Raw genomic sequence first — 23,228 nt, forward strand, 5'->3', positions numbered from 1 at the left:
GTGCTCTTGAGGGCTGTGTGGTTGTCTGGTGTCTGTTCGTGGTGCCATTGGAAGGAAATGGAAAAAAGCCACCGCAGTCTGGAAGCGTGCCGATTTCTCATCTACCTAGGGACTCGTTTCTCCCACGAATCGGCTTTCTGAGAGAGAACGGGTGCCGTTGAAGTCCTCCTCCCAGCCATCCGTTGATACCCAGACGCGGCCATTATACTCCCTTAATTACCAGGGATTCGTCTCCTTTGTATCTCTTGGAAGGAAGGGGAAGCCGTGAAGCCCTCTTCCCTGCCACCCCTCGACGTTTAGACGTGGCCACCATATATCGAGTACCGCCAGCATATGATCATAGTGCTTGATCGATTGTTACACGAAGCCTGAACCCCCGAAGAATGAATTGTATTACTGCATATTTTTCAACTGTCCTTGGAAGGAAAGAAAAATAGAATTCTCCTCCTGATTGAATAGGAATCCACTCTCCAATAAAGTGTGAAAATACGGACCCTGCAAACCCGGTAAAGCTTTGAAGTCCCTTTGATTTCAGCTTGTGTGTTCCCCTCCCTGGCTGCATCTGCTTGCCCTTACGAAGGTGCCTTACACCGAAACGCGCGTCGGCGCTACCACCAAGAACGGCAACATTATACCATCTAATGTTCCTTCTCACTGTTGCACCCCCGTCCATGCAACCATAAGTCCATCTTTTTGTTGCAGGCCATGCGATATCTATCCGCCTGAACTGTGTGAATGTGTAGGAGTTTGAACGATCCCTGGAAGGTGCGAGTGTCTGTTGAGTCCCCAGAATTGCCCTGGAGTGAGTGGAACACTGAACAGTATGAAGATGTTTCCTTCCCTACATGACATGAAATATTACATTGATTGATTTTATTAATTTCTGAACATTTAATTCTTGAAGGTCTTTTAGAAATGACTATATGCATAAAAATCAATAAAAATATATATTTTCTATAAAAAGTACGATTTGAATCACATTTGTTTGTTGTCCCTGGCTCGGATACACAGCTAATATTGCTTCTCCCTTAACAGAATTGGATCCTTTAGAGGACCACTTGTTACTTACTCTGGCAATGTGCTCTGCTCTATTTTGTTTTGCCATTTCTTCTAGAGTCGACAGGTCTGCTTGGATGCCTAGAGGTCGGTGGTGAACCAGATGGCCCTTCTGTTGGCGCGGCTGAGAGTTTTTTGATCGGGCGAGTGTGTTGGCGCAGTTGATCCATTGCCTGAGGTTGCGGGCGGCTGTGTTGGTGTGGTCGGTTGGTGGGTCTTGGGCGAGGGTGGCGATTAGATGGTCTTCGGTGACCTTGTTCCAGCTGCGGTGGGGGATTCGTTGCGGGTGGTTGTGTATGGTGTTTTTGTCGAAAGAGAAGTGGATGCAGCGGTGGTCGGTCCAGTGGAGTTCGGTGGTGTGGCTGAAGGCACGTGGCTGCTGGTGGAAAAGATGGGGCCGAGCGTGTGTCTGGCAGAGTGGGTAGGTGACGTGACTAGCTGTTTGAGACAAAGGTTGGCGAGGTTGTCCAGCAGTGTTGTGGAGTTGCTGTCATTGGCGTTCGAGGTGGAAGTTCAGGTCTCTGAGGCTGATGTAGTCTGTGGAGTCAAGGTGTAAGAGCTGACAACATCTGTGATGGAGTCGCTGAACTGTGTCCCGGAGGGGGGTGGGGGGGGGGGGGGGGGGGTCTGTAGACAGGGGTTCCTCTGAGGGTGATTTTGGGGTCGATGTGGATCTGGACGTGCAGGTGTTCGGCGGTGCTGAGGGTGTCCGTGTTAGTCGAGATTGAGGGTATTTCTGTGGACGATGGCTGTTTGTGCAGTCCCTGCGGGTGATCTTGTAGCCATCCGGGATGGCCATGGCAACGTCTGGTGCTGATGAGGGGTTCATCCAGGTCTCCGTCCAGAAGGTGACGTCCGGGGAGGATGAGTCGTGCAGGTCCCAGAGTTCAACGGAGTGCCTGTAGATGGAGCAGGTGCTCAGCAGTATGCATCTGAGATGGTTCTGGTCTGGCCTGGCAGGACGTGCAGGTGTTCATTGGCTGGTGGAGCTGCAGTTTCGGCAGGCGAAGGGTCCGTGGGTGCGCTTCGGGCGGCCTTGAAGTAGGTGGATGTATGGCCAGCGTGGAGGCTGGCGTTGTAGCCAATATTTGCAGCTTAGTTTTAAGTCCGATTCCCATCATGCCAGGGCAATGCGCGTTTTATGTACATACTGCACGCCACCTGCCTCGTTCGGATTCACCTAAAGTGAATACAAATCTGCCGGGTGAGTGTTAAAGTGCACAAAAACCATAACAAAGACTCAGTCTCCAACATAATGTGTAAAAGGGGTATCCCCCTCCGCCGTTGCTTTCAGTAGGTTGGGTCTGGAGGGAAAACGAGCTTACAAATTGTGGGGTGCACCAAAAGCAGGACATAGCTCTTAAAGGACCGGTTTTCTTTTTCCAGGGAGATGCATTTTTCCACGAACAAGCTTCATTAGAACAATGCGGAACACTGTGAAAATACTGTTTACTCCTTTTATGCCAGATTTGTCAAATGTGGGAACAACTGCCCCCACCCCCCCATAACCGTTCCCATTTTCATAGGTCCGTTTACACTTTTACACGTTTTAGCAACCTCAGGTTTTTAAAACCATTTTAAGAGCTTGGGTTAATCTCAGCTCTTCTACTGCTAACTTGATGACACTTTAGTGTTTCCCCTTAATTTGCAAACTAACCTTTATTAACCGGCCACTCGCTCTGTAGGACAACTGCTCCTTTATAGGGTTTTACCCACTAGCCATTAGCATTCTGGTACTTCTAGTCTCGCTTTCACTGTTCTAACCAGGAGTTAAGAAATGTCCGCATTTATTTGGCATAATGTCAAACCTGGCGGAAGCTTCTGTAAATGACATAGGCTAGTTCGCAGACACGCATCCTTTCACATGCCCCCGATACGCCTTAACTCCATCTGCATGGATTTACATTCCCAAACAAGGCCCATGTGTTCTGTTGAGAGCGATAGCAATCTTTATAGCTATGCGCCTGCCTGCAGTTTGTAACCAGAGACTATTCAGCTCTCCTTCGTTACCCCTCCCTCCTTGTCGCACCCTTTTCACTGCCAAGTCAATAAGGTGCCGGTGCTTGCCAAACAGCATGCATGCCGACAGCCTGTCTCTTCTTGGCGACGGTGACAATTACAGTACAAGGCCCAGGTCTCCCTTACCCAGCGAACATTATGGAGCGCCTGGTGAGCAGGTCGCTTTCCCAATTCCTGGAGGTTAACAACAAGCTGGAAGATGAGCAATTTGGGTTCCGCCCAGGCCATGGGACATGTTGACCGTTCTGGACGATCTTGAAATGAGTGCAGACAGGGGACAATCTGCTATTTTAATCTTGCTGGACCTGCCTGCCGCATTCAATACGGTCAATCATGCGATCCTCCTGGCAAGGCTGGAAGAAATTGGGGTGGTAGGGGTAGCGCTGAGACGGGTTCAGTCATATTTGGCTGATTGAAAGGGGGGCGATCTATCTGACTTTGTTGACATGGAGCATCGAGTACCTCAGGGGTCCTCAATCAGCCCTATTTTATTTAATGCCTATATAAGGCCGCTGATAGGTATCAAGTCATTCAACACTAGGTTGGTTAACTATGCTGATGATACCCAGCTCATTTTGTCTCTGGAAGGTGATCATGTTGGTGCACTGCAAAATGTCCACGCTTGTATGCGGGAAATGGTTATTTGGTTGAGAGAACTCCCTGCAATTCAATAATGACAAAACAGAGATCCTGCACTGTGGAGTAGGCAGAGTGCTGCTAGTTCTTCCTGCTAATTTTTAGACTATACCCACGGATGCTCCTTTGGTACCTGTGAGGACTGTGCGAAATCTGGGGGTCAACTTTATTGATAAGCTGAACCTAGAGTCTCATGTTAACAAGCTGGTGGGGAGCTGCTATACTCCTATTAGAGAACTGTGGAAGGTGCTGCCAGTGCTTCCAGCCCAGGCCAGAGCTTTAGTAGAGAAGTATCATCACGAGCCGCCTGGATTATTGCAATGCTTTGCTACTGGAGTCTGAGATATTTGCTCGAGAGGCTCCAGAGATTTCAGGCGGCAGCAGCAAAACTTGCACTTATGAGACCATGTCGGTCATCTTCATCTCAGGCTTTGGCAGAGTTGCACTGACTCCCGGTGGCTCAAAGGGTACAGTTCAAGTCTCTCTGCATCGTGTTTAAAGCTCTACATGGAATTGGGCCCAAAACACTACAGAATACATTTGGATGGTATGTTCCTACACGCAGCCTCCGCTCCTTATCAGCCAATCTGGTAATCATACCCAAAACAAAGTAAGTAACTATGGGGGGGAAGAGTGTTTGGCGTGGCAGCCGATCGCCTCTGGAATAGCCTTCCCTGTGAACTGCGACAGGTACAGGATTTGATGTGGTTTCGTAAAAAAATGAAGACCTGACTTTTTCCCAGAGTATAATTTTTTCGGTATGATCTATAGCATCCCCCGTTGGTAATATATGTGTATCACAGCGCCTGGATACCCGTAGGGATACAGTGCGCTTTACAAATGTTCATACAATACAAGTGCATAGCAACAAAGTCACAAGCACGCTCTGCACAATCATGTAACTAAGCAGCATAACAAGCAGGGCGCCGGTCAAGTCCACTGCACTTCGCTGCAGGTGAAAAATATTTTGGTGCACGTGCCTGTATTTTGTCATGGAATGCATTCTTCCTCCGTGTGAACAGTTCTTCTCAGCCAATAAAGGGGTTGCTTAAGATCTTGGGACACCGGTCATGAAACATACCTGCATTTACTCAGTTCCCCTACTCGGCATAGTTTCCACCCGATGGAGAGCAGTCTGACACCACTGCCCCTTGCCCTAGCATGTTTCACTTCATCCTCTGATGAAATTTTTTTTTTTTTATAGTAACCGAAGGGGTTTTTTTTACCCTTTCACACGTAGACCTCTTATAGGAAACCCGTATTATTGGAACAAATCATATAAAACAGCAATCGTTTGCAATGCAATAGGTCTCACAATTGCGAGATTTTGAACGTTCAGCATTGCAAACGACAATGCCTTTTTTTTATTGCAGGTGTTTTTAAACACAACCAATAGGCACAGGCATTTACAATGCCAATAGCTCAAACTCTCGCAAATGCGCGACCGATTGCATTGCAAATGCTATAGGTCTCACCTTTGATTAAGTGAAAGCCATTTGCTTTGTTAATGGTATTGTATAGCAAAGCAAATGACTAACTTAATGAAAGGCGAGACCAATTGCATTTGTAATGCTTGTTTTAAGTATTAGCTTGTTTTTGTGGCACGCAGCCCCAGGCAGCACGAGGACCCCTGCTGTTTATTTAAATAGATCTGTCAAACAAGGCCAGACAGTGCTCTTTTGGTCTGGATCTGGGGGCCCCGCGTTCGAAGCATCCTCTCTTTGGTGTTTTTTGCATAAGCTCACATGTGCGCGAGGGAATGTTGAACGGTGTTTTCTTGTGCAGACATTACAGTGATTTATGGTCTCTACGCTAAGTACATTATGATCTGTAGAAGCATATGGGGCCTGGTGCTCGGTCTTCAGTAATTGGATGTAGTGCATCTGTCCCTTCCCTCTAGCGCCTCAGAGCAATGTGCTGGCTCTTATGCTGCGGACGAGTATGCTCTTTTCAATCATACTGGCGTCTCTTGCTTTTCACCAAATGGAGCCCTACCACATACTCCAGACTGCCAGAGACCCTCGGACTGAGAGGCATCACCCTTGCGTACTCCTTCCCCCCCTCTGTCCACCTCCCACTCTCCGTTGCCTGTGTGCTTGCACCTACCCGTCATCCCTTGTCCTTTTTGCTTGCCCTTTACCTGTCCATTGCTTGCCCCCACCCGCCATCACAAGTTGTTAAAATTAGCAGTGCAGAGAGCGGCAGTTTTAACATACTCAGCGTACAGTGCCTTAAAAGAGATGCAGAGTGACACTGTACAGAACATTGCTGCCACGTTTTACAGCAGAGAAGAAACAGGTCCCAGGGGAATGTCATTATAGCGCAGGATGTAGTGGGACAAGCTGGCAAGGGATAAATCCATGAGGTGCACAGAGCAGGACGTCGCCTCTCAGAGCCTGCAGATATTGATTGTGAGCAGAGTATCGTCAGCTCGCGTGGTGTTGAAGGCTGCGAGGACTCAAGCAAACCTTTTATGGAAGTTCCCCGGTGACTTCCCAAGAATATACTGAAGCTAGGTGCAATCAGTTAGCGGAGTTCTTTGACACCAAGATACAAAGAATCCTTGATAGCCTACCACAGAACGTCACCTCTATCAGTGACGACACCTGTCCGGCACCTATCTCCGGCCCTCTGCTGGACTCTTTCAGTGCAATTACCAGGGACGATTTCTGTAAAACTCTATCATCCCTGAAGAGTGGCTCTCCATCTGACCCGGCGCCCATGTACATCCTTAAACAGATTGCAGATACGATTGCCCCCCTAGCAACAGAGCTGCTAAACTCTTCTTTCTCCTGGGGTGTGGTGCCACCCAGCTGGAAACAGGTCAGAGTCAAAACGCTCCTAAAAAAACCGGGGCTTGATACCTCTGACCTGACCAATTTCCGCCCGGTCTCCTTGCTACCTGGTCTGGGCAAAATTGCTGAAAAAATGACCCTTTTTTATTTTTTTTTCATTCTACATCACGATCCACCATTTGTTGCACTTTCCCAACGTTACACGACTATTCACGTAATTCAGACTCATTCCAGTCTGTTTTCTAACTTCATCCATCACATGACCACATGCGTCACTCGACGTTTACGTTAAGACTCGGTCGGGACTTCGCATTCCATACCGCCGACGCACATGGAGGGTTACTTTGTTTCCAGTACTACGCATTGAGATCGGTAAGCGACCTGGTTCACTTGTTCAGGTATTAGCGGTCATACCAATGAGCCGTTTACTTTGCCAGGATGGCTCTGATTTCTTTTGTCACTGCCATAACTTCCCCTTTGGGGTTATAACCTTCCACCAACCAGGTTCTTGACGGTTCATACAACCCAGGCGTGTCACCCTCACACGAGATGTTTTTATCTGCTCTGTTTCATGTGGCTATTTTAAACTTGTCGAACCACACATCCTGTTCGTAATCCACACGTTGATATATCACAGAGTCGACACGAGCACTCATCACCGACACCCGTACCTTTTCTTGTATTCCAGTATTTTTAAGGGGAACATGACAACTTTTCCATTTTTGAATAGTATCCCATGTTAACAGGGGTTAAGCGTGCACTATTTTGTTTATACTAGGTGGGTCGAAGCTAAGAGCGTATCTTTGATAAAATGTTGATAAAGTGATTGTTTTCACTTTTGAATTGATTTGATGTACATTATGTTGCGTACTAAATTTGTGTATTTTTTTGCCAACCGTACTGTTAAATCCCCTGATGAAGGGCACTGAGCCCGAAATGCATTGGGAAATCGTGGGGAAATTTTGAATGAATTAATAAGAAACGAAGATTGATGTTTCTCATGAACTTTATGGTGTGAATACAACATCCAGATTGGAGAAAAACTTTATTCGTAATAAACCAACTTCAAACGCATAACAACCTCGCATGAAATTTTCTTTCTTGTGTGCATTCGGTGTCGCTACCCACGTCTGGGATAGCGCAACTCAGCATTGTAACTTGGTCCTTCAGTCCCAAAAGGATTACCGAATAGCACCAACTTAACTGCACAGAACATTTCTAACCTTCGTGTACATTTAGGAGTGAGATTGTCCTACAACTACAGCAGTTTCACTATTTCCTTCGGGGTAGTGACCATGAATTTTCTAATGCATGTAAACTGTGTGAAGTTTACTTACAGGTTTTTTATTGCTGCAGATTTCTATACTGAGGTATTCACATAGTGTCATAGTAGCCATGGTGAGCGTGGAGCAGTAAATGCATGCAGTTCCACTATCAATTTGACCAGATCGGTCAAGTCTGATGTTGGCGTTGGGTGGTACAAGTATTTTAAAGTAGGAGGGTATGATTCATTGAGCCAAGTTTCAGTAAGGTTCAGGAGGTCGAGGTCTCAAGTGAGAATGACATCAGCACGCTTTAGCACTGATCTGCAATTAAGGAGCAGAGATCTAAGATGAGATTTCAGAGGTGTGGAATTAAAATAAAATATCTACTTGTCCATGGGACAAGTTGCTTTAGAAAATATCTACTTGTCCATGGGACAAGTTGCTTTAGAAATCTACTTTCCCTGTAAAATAATACATTTGTCCCATTGGTGTTGCGATACATTATGGCAGCAATCTCATTATATAAAAGCTGTGATAGGAGCCTTTCTAATTATACCAAGGCTCATACTATAGTAGGGTTTGACTTCTAACAATTTCCTCATTTTACCACCTTTCCGCAGATCTACTAAGCAATATTGCCAGGTTTGGAATGCCCTTTTGAGTTTGTACAAACCAGTTGAGTTGCTTTTTAGGTCTCGTGACCTATCAATGCGCATGCGCATTGATAGAGAAGCGAGACTATAGGGCTTTAAACAAACTTTAACTAACTGGCGATTTGGTGCTGTGCCCGATGCGCGTGCACAGCATCAAATCGCCAGCCATCTGTTGCCCAGCTTGGTGCCGCTCCACCCCCTGCCAGATCAAAGGCTTTCACGGCCGGCCGGCCTTGCTTTCAGTTTCACGGCCGGCCGGCCGTGTAAAGTGCACTTTTTATTTACGATGCCCACCATACAGCCTTCTTGAGCTGTTCTTTTGATGGATGATTGTGGTTGCTTTGATTTCAATTTTTAGTCACTGAACGTGCGCTGCAATGGATTTCTTTAGCTTAAAAGAATTGTTAAGTAAGTTATTGGTCAATGTCAGTAATGCTCCGTTTCTTTTTGCACAATATATGCAGTTTGCAGAAGCACTATTTTTTGGGCAATGTGTTTTCTTTTTCACCAGCTTTCTTATTTGTCTTTTCATGCTCTTTATTTAGTTGTGTTGGTGACTTTTTATTATCAACTGTAGAATGTGCTGTATTCACACAGCTAAGTGGATAGTCTTATCTATTTCTAAATGATCACGGCTGGTTAAGGTTGCGAGTCAGCGCAAAATAAATCATTATTTTAGATTGTATAATCCGCACTTGATGCATGCAGGTTCAATGTAATCCACCACCACATCCACCACCACCACATCCACCACCACATCCACACCCACCACCACATCCACCACCACATCCAACACATCCACCACCACATCCAACACATCCACCACCACCGCATCCACCACCACCGCATCCACCACCACCGCATCCACCACCACCACCGCATCCACCAACACCGCATTCACCACCACCACCGCATCCACCACCACCACCGCATCCACCACCACCACCGCATCCACCACCAGCACCGCATCCACCACCAGCACCGCATCCACCACCAGCACCGCATCCACCACCACCACCGCATCCACCACCACCACCGCATCCACCACCACATCCACCACCACATCCACCACCACATCCACCACCACATCCACCACCACTACATCCACCACCACCACCCCATCCACCACCATCACTGCATCCACCACCACCACCAACACCCCATCCACCACCACCACTGCATCCGCCACCACCACTGCATCCACCACCACCACCACCACATCCACTGCATCCACCACCACATCCACTGCATCCACCACCACATCCACCACCACATCCACCACCACATCCACCACCACATCCACATCCACCATCACATCCGCCATCACATCCACTGCCACATCCACCACCACATCCACCACCACCACATCCACCACCACTTTCACCACATCCACCACCACATCTAACATGTCCACCACCACATCTAACATGTCCACCACCACATCTAACATGTCCACCACCACATCCACCACCACTACATCCACCACCGCATCCACCACCAACACCACATCCACCACCGCATCTACCACATCCACCACCACATCCACCAACACTTTAACCACACCCACTACATCCACCACACCCACCACCACCACCACATCCACCACACCCACCACCACTACATCCACCACCCCATCCACCACCACCCCATCCACCGCATCCAACACCACATCCACCATCACCACATCCACCACCACATCCACCGTATCCACCACCGCATCCACCAACACCACATCCACCACCACCACCACATCCACCACCGCATCCACCACCACCACATCCACCACCACATCCACCACCACATCCACCAACACTTTAACCACACCCACCACCACTACATCCACCACCTCATCCACCATCACCACCGCAACCACCACCACCACATCCACCGCATCCACCACCACATCCACCTCCACATCCACCATGACATCCACCGCCACATCCACCACCGCATCCACATACACCGCATCCACATACACCGCATCCACATACACCGCATCCACCACCACCACATCCACATCCACCACATCCACCACCACCACCACCACATCCACCACCACCACCACATCCACCACCACATCCACCACCACATCCACCACCACATCCAACACATCCACCACCACCGCATCCACCACCACCACCACATCCAACACCTCATCCACCACCACATCCACCACACCCACCACCACTACATCCACCACACCCACCACCACTTAATCCACCACACCCACCACCACTACATCCACCACCCCATCCACCACCACCACTGCATCCACCACCACCGCATCCACCACCACCGCATCCACCACCACCACATCATCCACCACCACTAACACCCCATCCACCACCACCACTACATCCACCACCACCACCGCATCCACCACCACCGCATCCACCACCACATCCACTGCATCCACCATCACCTCCACATCCACCATGACATCCACCGCCACATCCACCACCACATCCACCACCACATCCACCACCACATCCACCACCACATCCACCACCACCACCACTTTCAACACATCCACCACCACCACATTCACTACCACATCTAACACGTCTTCCACCACCACTACATCCACCACCACATCCACCACCACCGCATCCACCACCACCACCACATCCACCAACACTTTAACCACACCCACCACAACCACATCCACCATACCCACCACCACTACATCCACCACCCCATCCACCACCACCACCACCCCATCCACCACCACTGCATCCACCACCAAGACCGCATCCACCACCACCACCGCTTCCACCACCACATCCACCACCACATCCACCACCACCACATCCACCATACCCACCACCACTACATCCACCACCCCATCCACCACCACCACCACCCCATCCACCACCACTGCATCCACCACCAAGACCGCATCCACCACCACCACCGCTTCCACCACCACATCCACCACCACCACCACCACATCCACCACCACCACCACATCCACCATGACATCCACCGCATCCACCACCACCGCATCCAACACTCCACCACTTCCACCACCACTGCATCCACCACCACCGCATCCACCACCACCACATCCACCACCACCACATCCACCACCACCACATCCACCACCACCACATCCACCACCACCACATCCACCACCACCGCATCCACCACCACCAGCGCATCCACCAACACCACATCCACCAACACCACATCCACCAACACCACATCCACCAACACCACATCCACCACCACACCCACCACCACCACATTCACCACCACATCCAACACATCAACCACCACTTCCACCACCACCGCATCCACCACCACATCCACCACCACCACCGCATCCACCACCACCGCATCCACCACCACCGCATCCACCACCACCGCATCCACCACCACCGCATCCACCACCACCGCATCCACCACCACCACATCCACCACCACCACATCCACCACCACAACCACATCCACCACCACAACCACAACCACCACCACAACCACATCCACCACCACAACCACATCCACCACCACATCCACCACCACATCCACCACCACATCCACCACCACCATATCCCCCAGATCCACCACCACCACATCTATATGTGTGTGTGTGTGTGTGTGTGTGTGTGTGTGTGTGTGTGTGTGTGGGGCTGTGTGTGTGTGTAGGTGGAAATGCAATGTTCTTGGTTTTTCATCACAATAAAATACACTGAACATAATCTTCACAAAAGTTATTTACAAACGTTTAAGGTATTGCCGTTATAAATTACAATAACTTTTATTTAAGTATTAATTATTTACAAAATTAAAAGCCATTGTTATTTGTAATATCTATACATCTAAGTCACGTAAATACAACACACATTGCATTACAAATGCTATAGGTGTCACATTTGCGAAAGTTAAAACTATTGACATTGTAACTGACCAAGCTATTAATTTTGCTATTTTCAAAACCAACACATAAATAAAAAAAGTGTCATTTACAATACCAATCGCTCAAACTTTCCTAATGCGAGACCTATTGCATTTCCAATGCTTGTTTTAGGGGTTCTCTTTAGCTAGTGTATAATGTTTTCCCATTCCAAGAAACACTCAGATTTTCGCATGAGAAAATTTACACATCCATATTTGCTTGTGCTAAAAGGCAGTTCACAAATATTTTCTAGGACTATGATTTCTTGGCCTACTTCTGCAAATTCCTGTGAATTGATGAAAGACATAAATCTACACTAAAGCAAAGACATATCCATGGATGCAATTTTATCATTTTCTTTAAGAATCCGACCCCAAATTAGTTCTGGATTTAACCTTTTGTTTTCATAAAATATTTTATGTATCAATCCAACCATCCATGTTTTTACAAGGAGCATATCGGCACACAAAGTAGTTTTGTTCAGTGCCAGGGACTACTGTGGAGAGTTGTACTTTCCAAGACCAAAAACTATTCTTGCCAAGGTTTGTTTTAATGGTGAGGGACTGGCAGTTCTCACAAAGTTTTACAAACGCTGCCAAACAAGACACGCATTCAAGTACCACGCACACAAGTACCAAAATGGCTGACTGGTAGGAGCTCTCCAAAGGAGCTCCGAGCGCGTGGGATCTGCTTGCTTCGAATATCCATATTAGCGGCAGTCAACATACTAGAACAGAACAGTGGAACTGAACAAGGAAGAGAAAATGCATCGATTAAAGCTACTTGAATAAGAAGCAGGGCCAACCCGGACGTCTACCTCGGTCCTCGCTGACTCCAGTGGAGAGGACTATTGACGGACCCTCACCTACGAAACGGAGAGTTGACCGGACCCTCTACAGCACATTGCCGCCCTCTTCTGGCGGCTTAAACCTGCCGGAGTCGGAGCGATCGAGTATCACTGACATCGGAATAGAGACGGAACAAAGACATCACCTACGAAACGGAGAGTCGACCGGACCCCCCCCCCTCACATCACCGCCCACTTCTACCCGCTCCGACTCTGGCTGGGTTAAGCCGTCAAGGACTGCTGACATCGGAATAGAATGCATTTGGAATAGAGACAGGATTCGTCCGCTGACTGAACATTGCTGCCCTCTCAAATAGAAGAGGAAGGGCTCAGCTGGTAATAGGATGACGCATTGGGGCTCACAAGAGAGGCAATCACGGTAAGGACGTCCATAAGGAGTGAGGGAGCAGGCAGATTTATCAGGAAATAGCTCCCGGAGCCACACGGAGTACGCCTCCCCGCACAAGCGATCCTCGGGACGTAATCGCAGCCTAGCTCTGCCCCTTCAGGATCAACTAATAGCAACGCCAATATTAATGTTGAAGTCCTATCATTGCACTCTGTATACGTGGCGGTCAGTGTTACGGACTTCACATTGTAACCATGGCAACATAACGCTTTTCATGTGAGCGTAGCGTGAGCTGTGCAGACTCCTCCACAACTTTTGCTCATTAAGGCTCGGATCAACGGCAGCTCTTGGTTTGAAGCTGTGACTCAGCCCCGCAGATCGCATCGACGTGACCAAAGGCAAGTTGGTTTTTCTTGCTTGCCTGCTTCATCGGCTGGCTCGATCCCGTTGACTTTTTTTTACACTTGTACAAGACTCACGCCATCCAGTCTTCCACAGACCAGTCCCCTGCACAACACGGTCCATCCCTCGACTTCCCTAACACCAGCTCACCCTCTAAACAACATTTGCCTCCCTCTTCTCCTCCCACTCATGCCGACCGAAATGGCAAACCCTCTATCCAACCATCTACATCACTTTCTCTAACACAAACGCATACACCCGCACAAATCGAACGCACGCACCCCGGTACTACCACATTCATCTAACAAACGGACACCCCTTGCACACACATTAAGCGCATCTCCCCACCCCACCATAACCCCAGCAGACACTAGACTAGATGAGATCATGTCCACACTTAGATGAAGACCTTCACGCTCTTAATAGCATGCTATGAATCATCCAAGTCCCCCACACACCCCCACTGCACAAAACCCATTGCTCCCAGGTGGATATCAGTACCCTCCCGCCCTTCGCGTACCAATAACCATCTCTCCGAGATCAATCGATCACTCTCTCTCTCTCTCTCTCCTGCTCTCCAACGAACCGCCCTCTACTACCACTGTTCCTCTCACACACATGCCCATACCCTCTATCCTCGGAATCCCTCACAGGCCCTCGTCTCACAACAGAGGAATCATCATCAATAATTGCTGTAAAGTCCCACTCATCCAGGAAGCCACCTCTTCCCCCGTCCACCCATGTCTAAAATGCTAACTCCTGAATTGTAGATCGGCATCGAAACACGCCACTGACATAGCCCACCTCATTATCTCGACTAACCCCGACCTCATCATACTCACTGAAACATGGCTTACAGACTCTTCCTAGCCCCTAATCGACATTTAGGTTCCCCCTAACTATGACATCAGACTAGACAGGTTGGGAGGCACGATTGGAGGTGGCATTGCGTGCATACACCGCAGCAACTACCATTATCAGAGCCATACCTTTGTTACTCCCGTCTTGCGAATACATCAGTCTAAACATCAACAGCAATGGTAAACCTGTCTGCTCGCTCCACATCATCTATCACCCACCTGGCGAAAACCTCCTATTCACAAAACACCTCATGGACCTGATCACATCACTCACCGGTCGACGAAACACACAAATTTTCCTGGGTGACTTTTAACCTCCACTGGAACGACCTTAATGACACAGTAGTCAACAGCCTCAAAAACTTCCTCAACGCCTTAGACCTCATCCAACTGTGCAACAGTCCGACACACAATAAGGGCGCAATCATGGACTTAATAATTGCTAAGACTGATGCCACCAAAAACTTTTTGAATTAATCAAAACGCAATCTAAGGAGCAACCGCAAAGGCCACTTGAATTATCTCACCCACAACCATCTTGTGATGACTTTTCTAACCACTTTAACCTAAAGACTGAGAACATCAAGAAATATCTCCTCAAGGACTTAATCTCTCACTCTGGCCCCCTCACCAAATCCCCCCAACCCCACCCCCTAACGCTTCTGAACAAATCCCATCAAAGTTTACCTTGAAAAACAACGCAACATGGTCATATTTTTATGCTAAAAACTGGCGGATGGGGGAACCTTCATAGCAATGCACCTGACCCACAATAACCTCAAAAATAATTTCCCCTTTTAATTGGTGGACTGGGGTTTATATGCACACTGATACAACACCCACCATCACATTGATAGTTCAATACAGAACTTAACATATATTACATTTATAAGCACAGGTGCACCATATATCAGAATTGTAAAAAGGCAGTGAACTTGTTACAAAGACACTGAAAGTGATATCCAAATTTTTTGATTAATTCTTTTATTATTCCAATAGATAGAAACGAACAGCCGACGTGTTTCGTCCCAGATGGGACTTCTTCAGGGCAAAAATGGATTGGTAGCTCGTCGATGGTGTGGTCGGTTGTGCGGCGGAGGCAAGAATATGGTGAGCACCTGTGCTTATAAATTTAATACATGGTCATATTTTTACTCCTACTCTGAAGAAGCTATAGGAAATTCTCTCAGTGCCCTGAAGCCTTCCAATCACCTCACGGACCCTCTCCCCACAAATGCGGTCAAAGATCTCACACCTTTGCTACTACCCATATGGACCAAGATCATCAACAGTTCACTCCTACAAGGCAGCATCCCGGACTCATTAAAGGTTGGAGCAGTGTCTCCCATCCTTAAGAAACCCACAGCTGACCCCACGGACCTCAACAACTACCGCCCAATCTCCAATATTCCCACCCTGGCCAAACTTATGGAAAAATGTGTTCATCACCAACTGACAAAACATATCGACAACTTCAACCTCCTAAATAAACACCAATCCGGCTTCCGGGCAAATCACAGCACGGAATCAGCCTCGACACAAATCATTGATGATGCACTACAACTCCTCGATCAGAACAAAGCATGTCTCTTCATCCTGTTAGACCTTTCCTCAGCGTTCGACACGGTCAAACACGATCACTTGACAAATCTGTTGAAATACAGAATGGGTCTCTCAGGACCAGTGCTAGACTGGTTTACCTCTTTTCTGCATAATTGGACTCAAAAATTCAAGGTCAACAACACCCTGTCCAAACCAGTTCCTGTTACGCTAGGAGTCCCACACCTTTCCTTATTATCCCCTACACTCTTCAACCTCTTCATGGAACCACTCACCGATCTGTTACAAACATCCAACGTGCAATTTCACATGTATGCAGACGACACTCAACTCTACCTCAAAATCAACACCTTGGACGACATTAGCTTACTCAACGATACGCTTAAGACCACCAAAACATGGCTGGCAGTGAATCACCTCAAACTGAATGGCTTGAAAACTGAATTCCTCCTTATTGCCCCACCCACCAAAGTCCCCACTATGCACAATTTGATAAAACACCTCACAGCACTCTATGTTCAACCAACCATCGTGGACTCTGCGAAATCACTTGGTATAACTTTGGATTGTAACCTCAATATGCAGAAGCATATTAGTAATTCAACGAGGAGAGTAAACTTTCATATCAATACACCAAGGAAGCTGAAGCCCTTCCTACCTCCCAATGACTTCAAGTTAGCGGTTCAGGCTCTAGTTTTACCTCGGCTGGACTATGGAAGTGTCTCGTTATGCGGTCTCCCCAAGGCCACTACAGCTCCTCTAAGAGCCTCTACCTACGCGGCAGCGAGACAAATCACTGGCTCAAAAAAAGGGCCCACATCTCCCCAAATCTAATATCTTTAAACTGGCTGCCATTTGAAGCCAGAATCAACCTGAAAATAGCTTGCATGACTCACAGGGCCCTACATCACAATGTGCCCAGCTATCTCGCACAAAAACTCACAATATCTGGAGCAGCGAGACTAATCACTGGCTCAAAAAAAGGGGCCACATCTCCCCAAATCTAATATCTTTAAACTGGCTGCCATTTGAAGCCAGAATCAACCTGAAAATAGCTTGCATGACACACAGGGCCCTACATCACAATGTGCCCAGCTATCTCGCACAAAAACTCACAATATCTGGAGGGTCAAGACCAACAAGAAGTGCGGACAACCTCCTTCTGAAACCACAAAAATTCAAAAAGAGAAAATCTTACAATCGCCGCTTCTCTGGAATGGCACCTAGGATCTGGAATGCCCTGCCACCAGAAATAAGACTGAACCCCTCCTCCTCTTCCTTCAAACTGGAAGTAAAAGGCATCCATATGGTGAAATTTACATAAACATTGCCTCACATGACTGTGGAGAACCCCTAACTCCATTCTTCTTTCCTACCTATATAATGCTTGGATCTTATATGTACAGCTTTGTTCCACTTGTTGTTGTCGTTTTCACCATCAATGTATTACCATCATCCTTCAAAACCAATCGGTACCGTTTTGCACCTCATCTGACTTACCCTTCTATCCGTTGATTGTTTTCTGCTGCCAACCTTTTGGTCCTGATTATCCTTAATGCTTGATATGTCCCTTTGCTTTTTGATATTATACTTATGGTCCTGCTTATTTTTACTGTTTGTTATGCCTATACACTATTTTACTGTAAAGAGCTCTGATACCCGCAAGGGTCTTGTTCGCGCTCTATAAAACTTTCAAAATAAATAAATAAAGCCAGCTGAATTTGCCAATGCTTGTTCATTTTCATGTTTCCTATTATTTTGTTGAAACTGGTTGTACTAATTTTCCATTATGAATATTTTTGGTAAAACTGGCATTCATTAACACAGTTTACTAAATGATGCTTGAAGAAATGGTGCCTATTATTTCACAGTAGTTTAGAAAAACATTTTCCACCCCAGTTGCATTTTTTGTGAACATTTTATTTTGAAAGGAAAGGATCATCAATCTTGCTTTCAAGCTTCTGAAAATATTTGCATCTGATCAAAGGGCATTTTGGGAGTAATGTATGTGGGCACTTATTGTTAAACTTTGCAAATGTGTACACATTCCTACACTGAAACAACTGTCCGTAACTTCCTTACAGCGCTCACCCTAATAATAAAGGTTTGCATTCATGATCCATAAATACAAGTTTGAACAGCATTAACAAATAAACACAAATAACTTTAGACAATGCCCTTCCCTGATCCTTCCTGTGGTCTGTAAACTGGCAGCCAAAGGGTTTGTGCTGCTGGAGGTGGAGCGTACTTGTCCCAAGGACAAAATAAACATGAAAGCTTGTCGTCCTAGGAGACAGTGCATAAACATCATGTGACGCACCTGGATACCTTTACAGGTAATTAGCCCAGAGTATGAAGGCTCCCTCGTGCAATCAAGCACTGCGTGAAGCCATAACGTGCAACCTCCGCACCGAGCCGGATGAGCAGGCTAGCTCAGCATACACACAGTATCCCCAGAGTAACAGCAACGCCCACAACACTACGATCCAGCGCCTCTTGCGAGAAGAGCAAACACAAACCTGTAACCTTGAGGTCAATAAACGATCTGCCTCAGAAGGTAAAAACAAATACACTAACTACAGCCCACACCACAGGCTCCCTGAACAAGCACCTCCATCAAATGGTGGTTCCCGAGCACGTTTGAAGGGATAAGATGCTCTGTAATCTATGCTCTCCAACCCTAGTACCAGTCATACTCGCCACCCCTAGTACCAGTCATACTCTCCACCCCCCCAGTACCAGTCATACTCTCCACCCGCCCATTGCCAGTCACTCTCCACCCGCCCAGTACCAGTCATACTCGCCACCCCACCCCCAGTACCAGTCATACTCTCCACCCCACCCCCAGTACCAGTCACTCTCCACCCGCCCAGTACCAGTCACTCTCCACCCGCCCAGTACCAGTCATACTCACCACCCCACCCCCAGTACCAGTCATACTCTCCACCCCACCCCCAGTACCATTCATACTCTCCACCACACCCCCAGTACCAGTCATACTCGCCACCCCAGTACCAGTCATACTCTCCATCCCACCCCCAGTACCAGTCATACTCTCCACCCCCCCCCCCAGTACCAGTCATACTCGCCACCCCACCCCCAGTACCAGTCACTCTCCACCCCCCCAGGTACCAGTCACTCTCCCCCCACCAGTGCCAGTCATAACTCCCCCCCCCCCCCACCAGTGCCAGTCACTCTCCACCCTCCAGTGCCAGTCACTCTCCACCCCTCCAGTGCCAGTCACTCTCCACCCCTCCAGTGCCAGTCACTCTCCACCCCTCCAGTGCCAGTCATACTCTCCACCCCTCCAGTGCCAGTCATACTCTCCATCCCCCCAGTGCCAGTCATACTCTCCACCCCCCCCAGTGCCAGTCATACTCTCCACCCCCCTGTGCCAGTCATACTCTCCACCCCCCCCAGTGCCAGTCATACTCTCCACCCCCCCAGTGCCAGTCATACTCTCCACCCCCACGTGCCAGTCATACTCTCCACCCCCCTGTGCCAGTCATACTCTCCAGCCCCACAGTGCCAGTCAAGATCCCACACCCCCCCAGTGCCAGTCACTCTCCACCCCCCAGTACCAGTCACTCTCCACCCCACCCAGTACCAGTCACTCTCCACCCCCCAGTACCAGTCACTCTCCAACCCCCCAGTACCAGTCACTCTCCAACCCCCCAGTGCCAGTCACTCTCCAACCCCCTAGTGCCAGTCACTCACCACCCCACCCCCAGTACCAGTCATACTCTCCACCCCACCCCCAGTACCAGTCATACACGCCACCCCAGTACCAGTCATACTCTCCATCCCACCCCCAGTACCAGTCATACTCTCCACCCCACCCCCAGTACCAGTCATACTCGCCACCCCACCCCCAGTGCCAGTCACTCTCCACCCCACCCCCAGTGCCAGTCACTCTCCACCCCCCCAGGTACCAGTCACTCTCCCCCCACCAGTGCCAGTCATAACTCCCCCCCCCCACCAGTGCCAGGCACTCTCCACCCTCCAGTGCCAGGCACTCTCCACCCTCCAGTTCCAGGCACTCTCCACCCTCCAGTGCCAGGCACTCTCCACCCCTCCAGTGCCAGTCACTCTCCACCCCCCCAGTGCCAGTCATACTCTACATCCCCCCAGTGCCAGTCATACTCTACATCCCCCCAGTGCCAGTCATACTCTACATCCCCCCAGTGCCAGTCATACTCTCCACCCCCCCAGTGCCAGTCACTCTCCACCCCCCCCAGTGCCAGTCACTCTCCAGCCCCCCAGTGCCAGTCACTCTCCAGCCCCCCAGTGCCAGTCACTCTCCAGCCCCCCAGTGCCAGTCACTCTCGACCCACCCCAGTGCCAGTCACTCTCCACCCACCCCAGTGCCAGTCATACTCTCCACCCCCCGTGCCAGTCATACTCTCCACCCCCCCCAGTGCCAGTCATACTCTCCACCCCCCCAGTGCCAGTCTCTCTCCACCCCCCCAGTGCCAGTCTCTCTCCACCCCCCCAGTGCCAGTCACTCTCCACCCCCCCAGTGCCAGTCACTCACCACCTCCCCAGTGCCATACATACACATATATATGGGCACATACTATGGATTACGAAAAGATCATGAAGTCACCTAGTGGAGATTATAATCTTCCTGTGAGAGCCATTTACGATAGGTTTGGCATTTTAAAAGATTAGTAGGACACTTTTATCAATTTTTGTAACAATTGGTTTAAGGTAGGGTCAACTGAGTGGCTAGCAGTTGCCTGTGGGTTTGAAATAAAGAAATATATTTAAGATGGAGGGGTATTACGCAAGACGAGGGAATACGTTGTTTTAAAACACTGCAGTGTTATGTTATGTTATGTTAATTTCGATTTATATAGCGCCAAATCACCGACAGGTCTCTTAGCGCTTGCTTTGGGAACCCGTCCTGGCTTTCCCTGCGAGATAACCCCTACTGGGCATCCCCAAGGTGAAGACCAGGCATCCCATCGCGGTGGGCCGTAGTGGAGATTAAGCAAGCTGTTGCCCAGAGTTGCAGAGTGTGAACCCATGATTCGAGTAGGCACTGAGGCGAGAATTATCGAGTCCGTGGACATTTTTGAGCTCAAGACCCTGCCGCGTCGGGAATTGAACCCTGGTCCCGGGTCTGACCTCTGCATCAGGGTCTACCTCCTCTAACCAGTGAGCCAGTGTAGGCAACATTTGGCCTTGTTGACAGTTGTGAATGCTATTTATTTCCTTGCAGTACATATCATCCGTGTTGGTGGAATTCCCTCCACATGGACCTAATTGATTGAGAAATCTACTAGTACATCTATAGCACCAGACTAAGGTAAGGGGGTTACTATATGAAACTGGGACAGCCAGACGTCCTGAAGAAGACCGATGTGACCGACCATTTGAGGGCACGCTTAGGTCGAAACATGTTGACATTAGCAGTAAAGGAGGGGTGTTAGGGGTTCCTAACTTCCTACTTTAACACCACCATCCGTAAATCAGTTTTAATCCTGTCCTTGGAACCCATCAATAAAGTTAAATTGGGTTTCCAGGAGCCAGTTTTAACTTCACTATTTTTGACTGCACTTTTTGTTCTGACACAGTACCCAGTCCTGGATTGTCTTTTCCTGTTGTGAACATGGTTGTCACTTTCAGTTTTGTGTTGCACTTTGTCCTTGTATTTTATGTTTCCCCTCCCTATGTTCAGCCCTTAGCGTGGCTACGCCTGGGCGTCGCAGCAGACCCGATGATGAAGTATGTCACACACATTGTGTGTGAGTGAGGGCAGTTTTTCATAATACACAACTGTGTCACTGCTTGTACGCTTTGTTATAGGTTTTTCTTTCCTCTCCACCCCTCTTCGTGTATATTATTACAAATATGATACAGCCATAGTTAAGTGGAAAACATGTTTGCAAACTTGCAAACACGACGCCCCCACCCTGAGTCAGCGACCTATGTTTGCTTGGTGCAGCAAGATTCATATACATGGTTCTTTAACACTTGGTCTGATTACTATATGAATGTAAATAACAATAAAGCACACATGAAAACTGGGACAACATGCCTGCTTGTCTCAATATTTCACTTCGAAAGCATGCGATTGTATTTGTTTAACGGGCGGTGATTTGTCACTGGAAAGTCCACAAGGTTGTCCCTGTCCCCCCCCCCCCCGAATTTTAGGGTCTCCTACGCCCCTGCCCTCTGACCCCCCTCACCTGGTACTCCATGCTGAGGGCCCGCGCCTCCGCCGGGGTGCTGTACCCTCGGGCCCCCAGGCCTCTCCCCGCACACAGAAGCAGCAGCGCAGCCTGCCTGGCGCCGAGCCCGGGAGCCATGCTGGGCCCCGCCGGAGCCTCGCGCTCGCCCCTCCCCGTGACCTCAGCCGCCCCCAGGCCGTCCAACCGGCGCCATGTGCGCGCGGCCCCGCCCCCGGCACAAGGGCCCGGCCATGTGCGGAGAGCCCGCCCCAAGGTGTCAAATGGCGGCCATGTGCGTGGAGCCGCGCCCTCTGACCTGACGCACCGCCCTCTGAACTCACGCTCCGCCCTCTGACGCTACGCTCCGCCCTCTGACCTCACGCACCGCCCTCTGACGCACCACTCTCTGAACTTTCACCATGCCGCCGCATCACTGAGGAGCCTGCGCCTGCTTGCCCAATCCCCGCAGACTCCTTACAAACCCGCCTCCCAGCCACCCAATGTTGTCTCTTGCGTGCACGCCTAGGTCTGCCAATTGGACGCGAAGCCCTTGCGGCCCCGCCCCTCCATGACGCTACAAACATCTACTACCGAACAACTAGACTGCTGTCAGCCTTTAGTGTGCAGGCCCCCTTTATTCGCAAGCCTGCGCCACAGACGCGTACCATCCAACAACTAGAGCGCGGACCGAGAGGAGCGCGCGCAGGCGCAG

The 23,228-nt window shown here is 49.1% G+C and overlaps 1 protein-coding gene across 5 annotated transcripts in view; it reads right to left on the minus strand.

The window, feature by feature from the left end:
* The window catches only part of FPGS (folylpolyglutamate synthase), a 393,648-nt gene that overhangs the window by 340,279 nt on the left and 30,141 nt on the right, over positions 1–23,228 (minus strand). The window contains exon 1 of one of the 5 annotated variants that reach the window (XM_086950765.1): positions 22,535–22,837. The exons of 2 other annotated variants lie outside the window; for them this stretch is intronic. In XM_086950765.1, the coding sequence (XP_086806891.1) occupies positions 22,535–22,654 (120 nt within the window). In that variant the 5' untranslated portion in view covers positions 22,655–22,837. Of the gene's footprint in view, positions 1–18,660; positions 18,801–22,534; positions 22,838–23,228 lie in introns of those variants that run through there. 2 more of the 5 variants (XM_086950763.1, XM_086950764.1) reach the window with 2 other exon arrangements.

The sequence above is a fragment of the Lissotriton vulgaris genome, unplaced genomic scaffold, assembly GCF_964263255.1.
Source record: "Lissotriton vulgaris unplaced genomic scaffold, aLisVul1.2 SCAFFOLD_995, whole genome shotgun sequence".
Taxonomy (NCBI): domain Eukaryota; kingdom Metazoa; phylum Chordata; class Amphibia; order Caudata; family Salamandridae; genus Lissotriton; species Lissotriton vulgaris.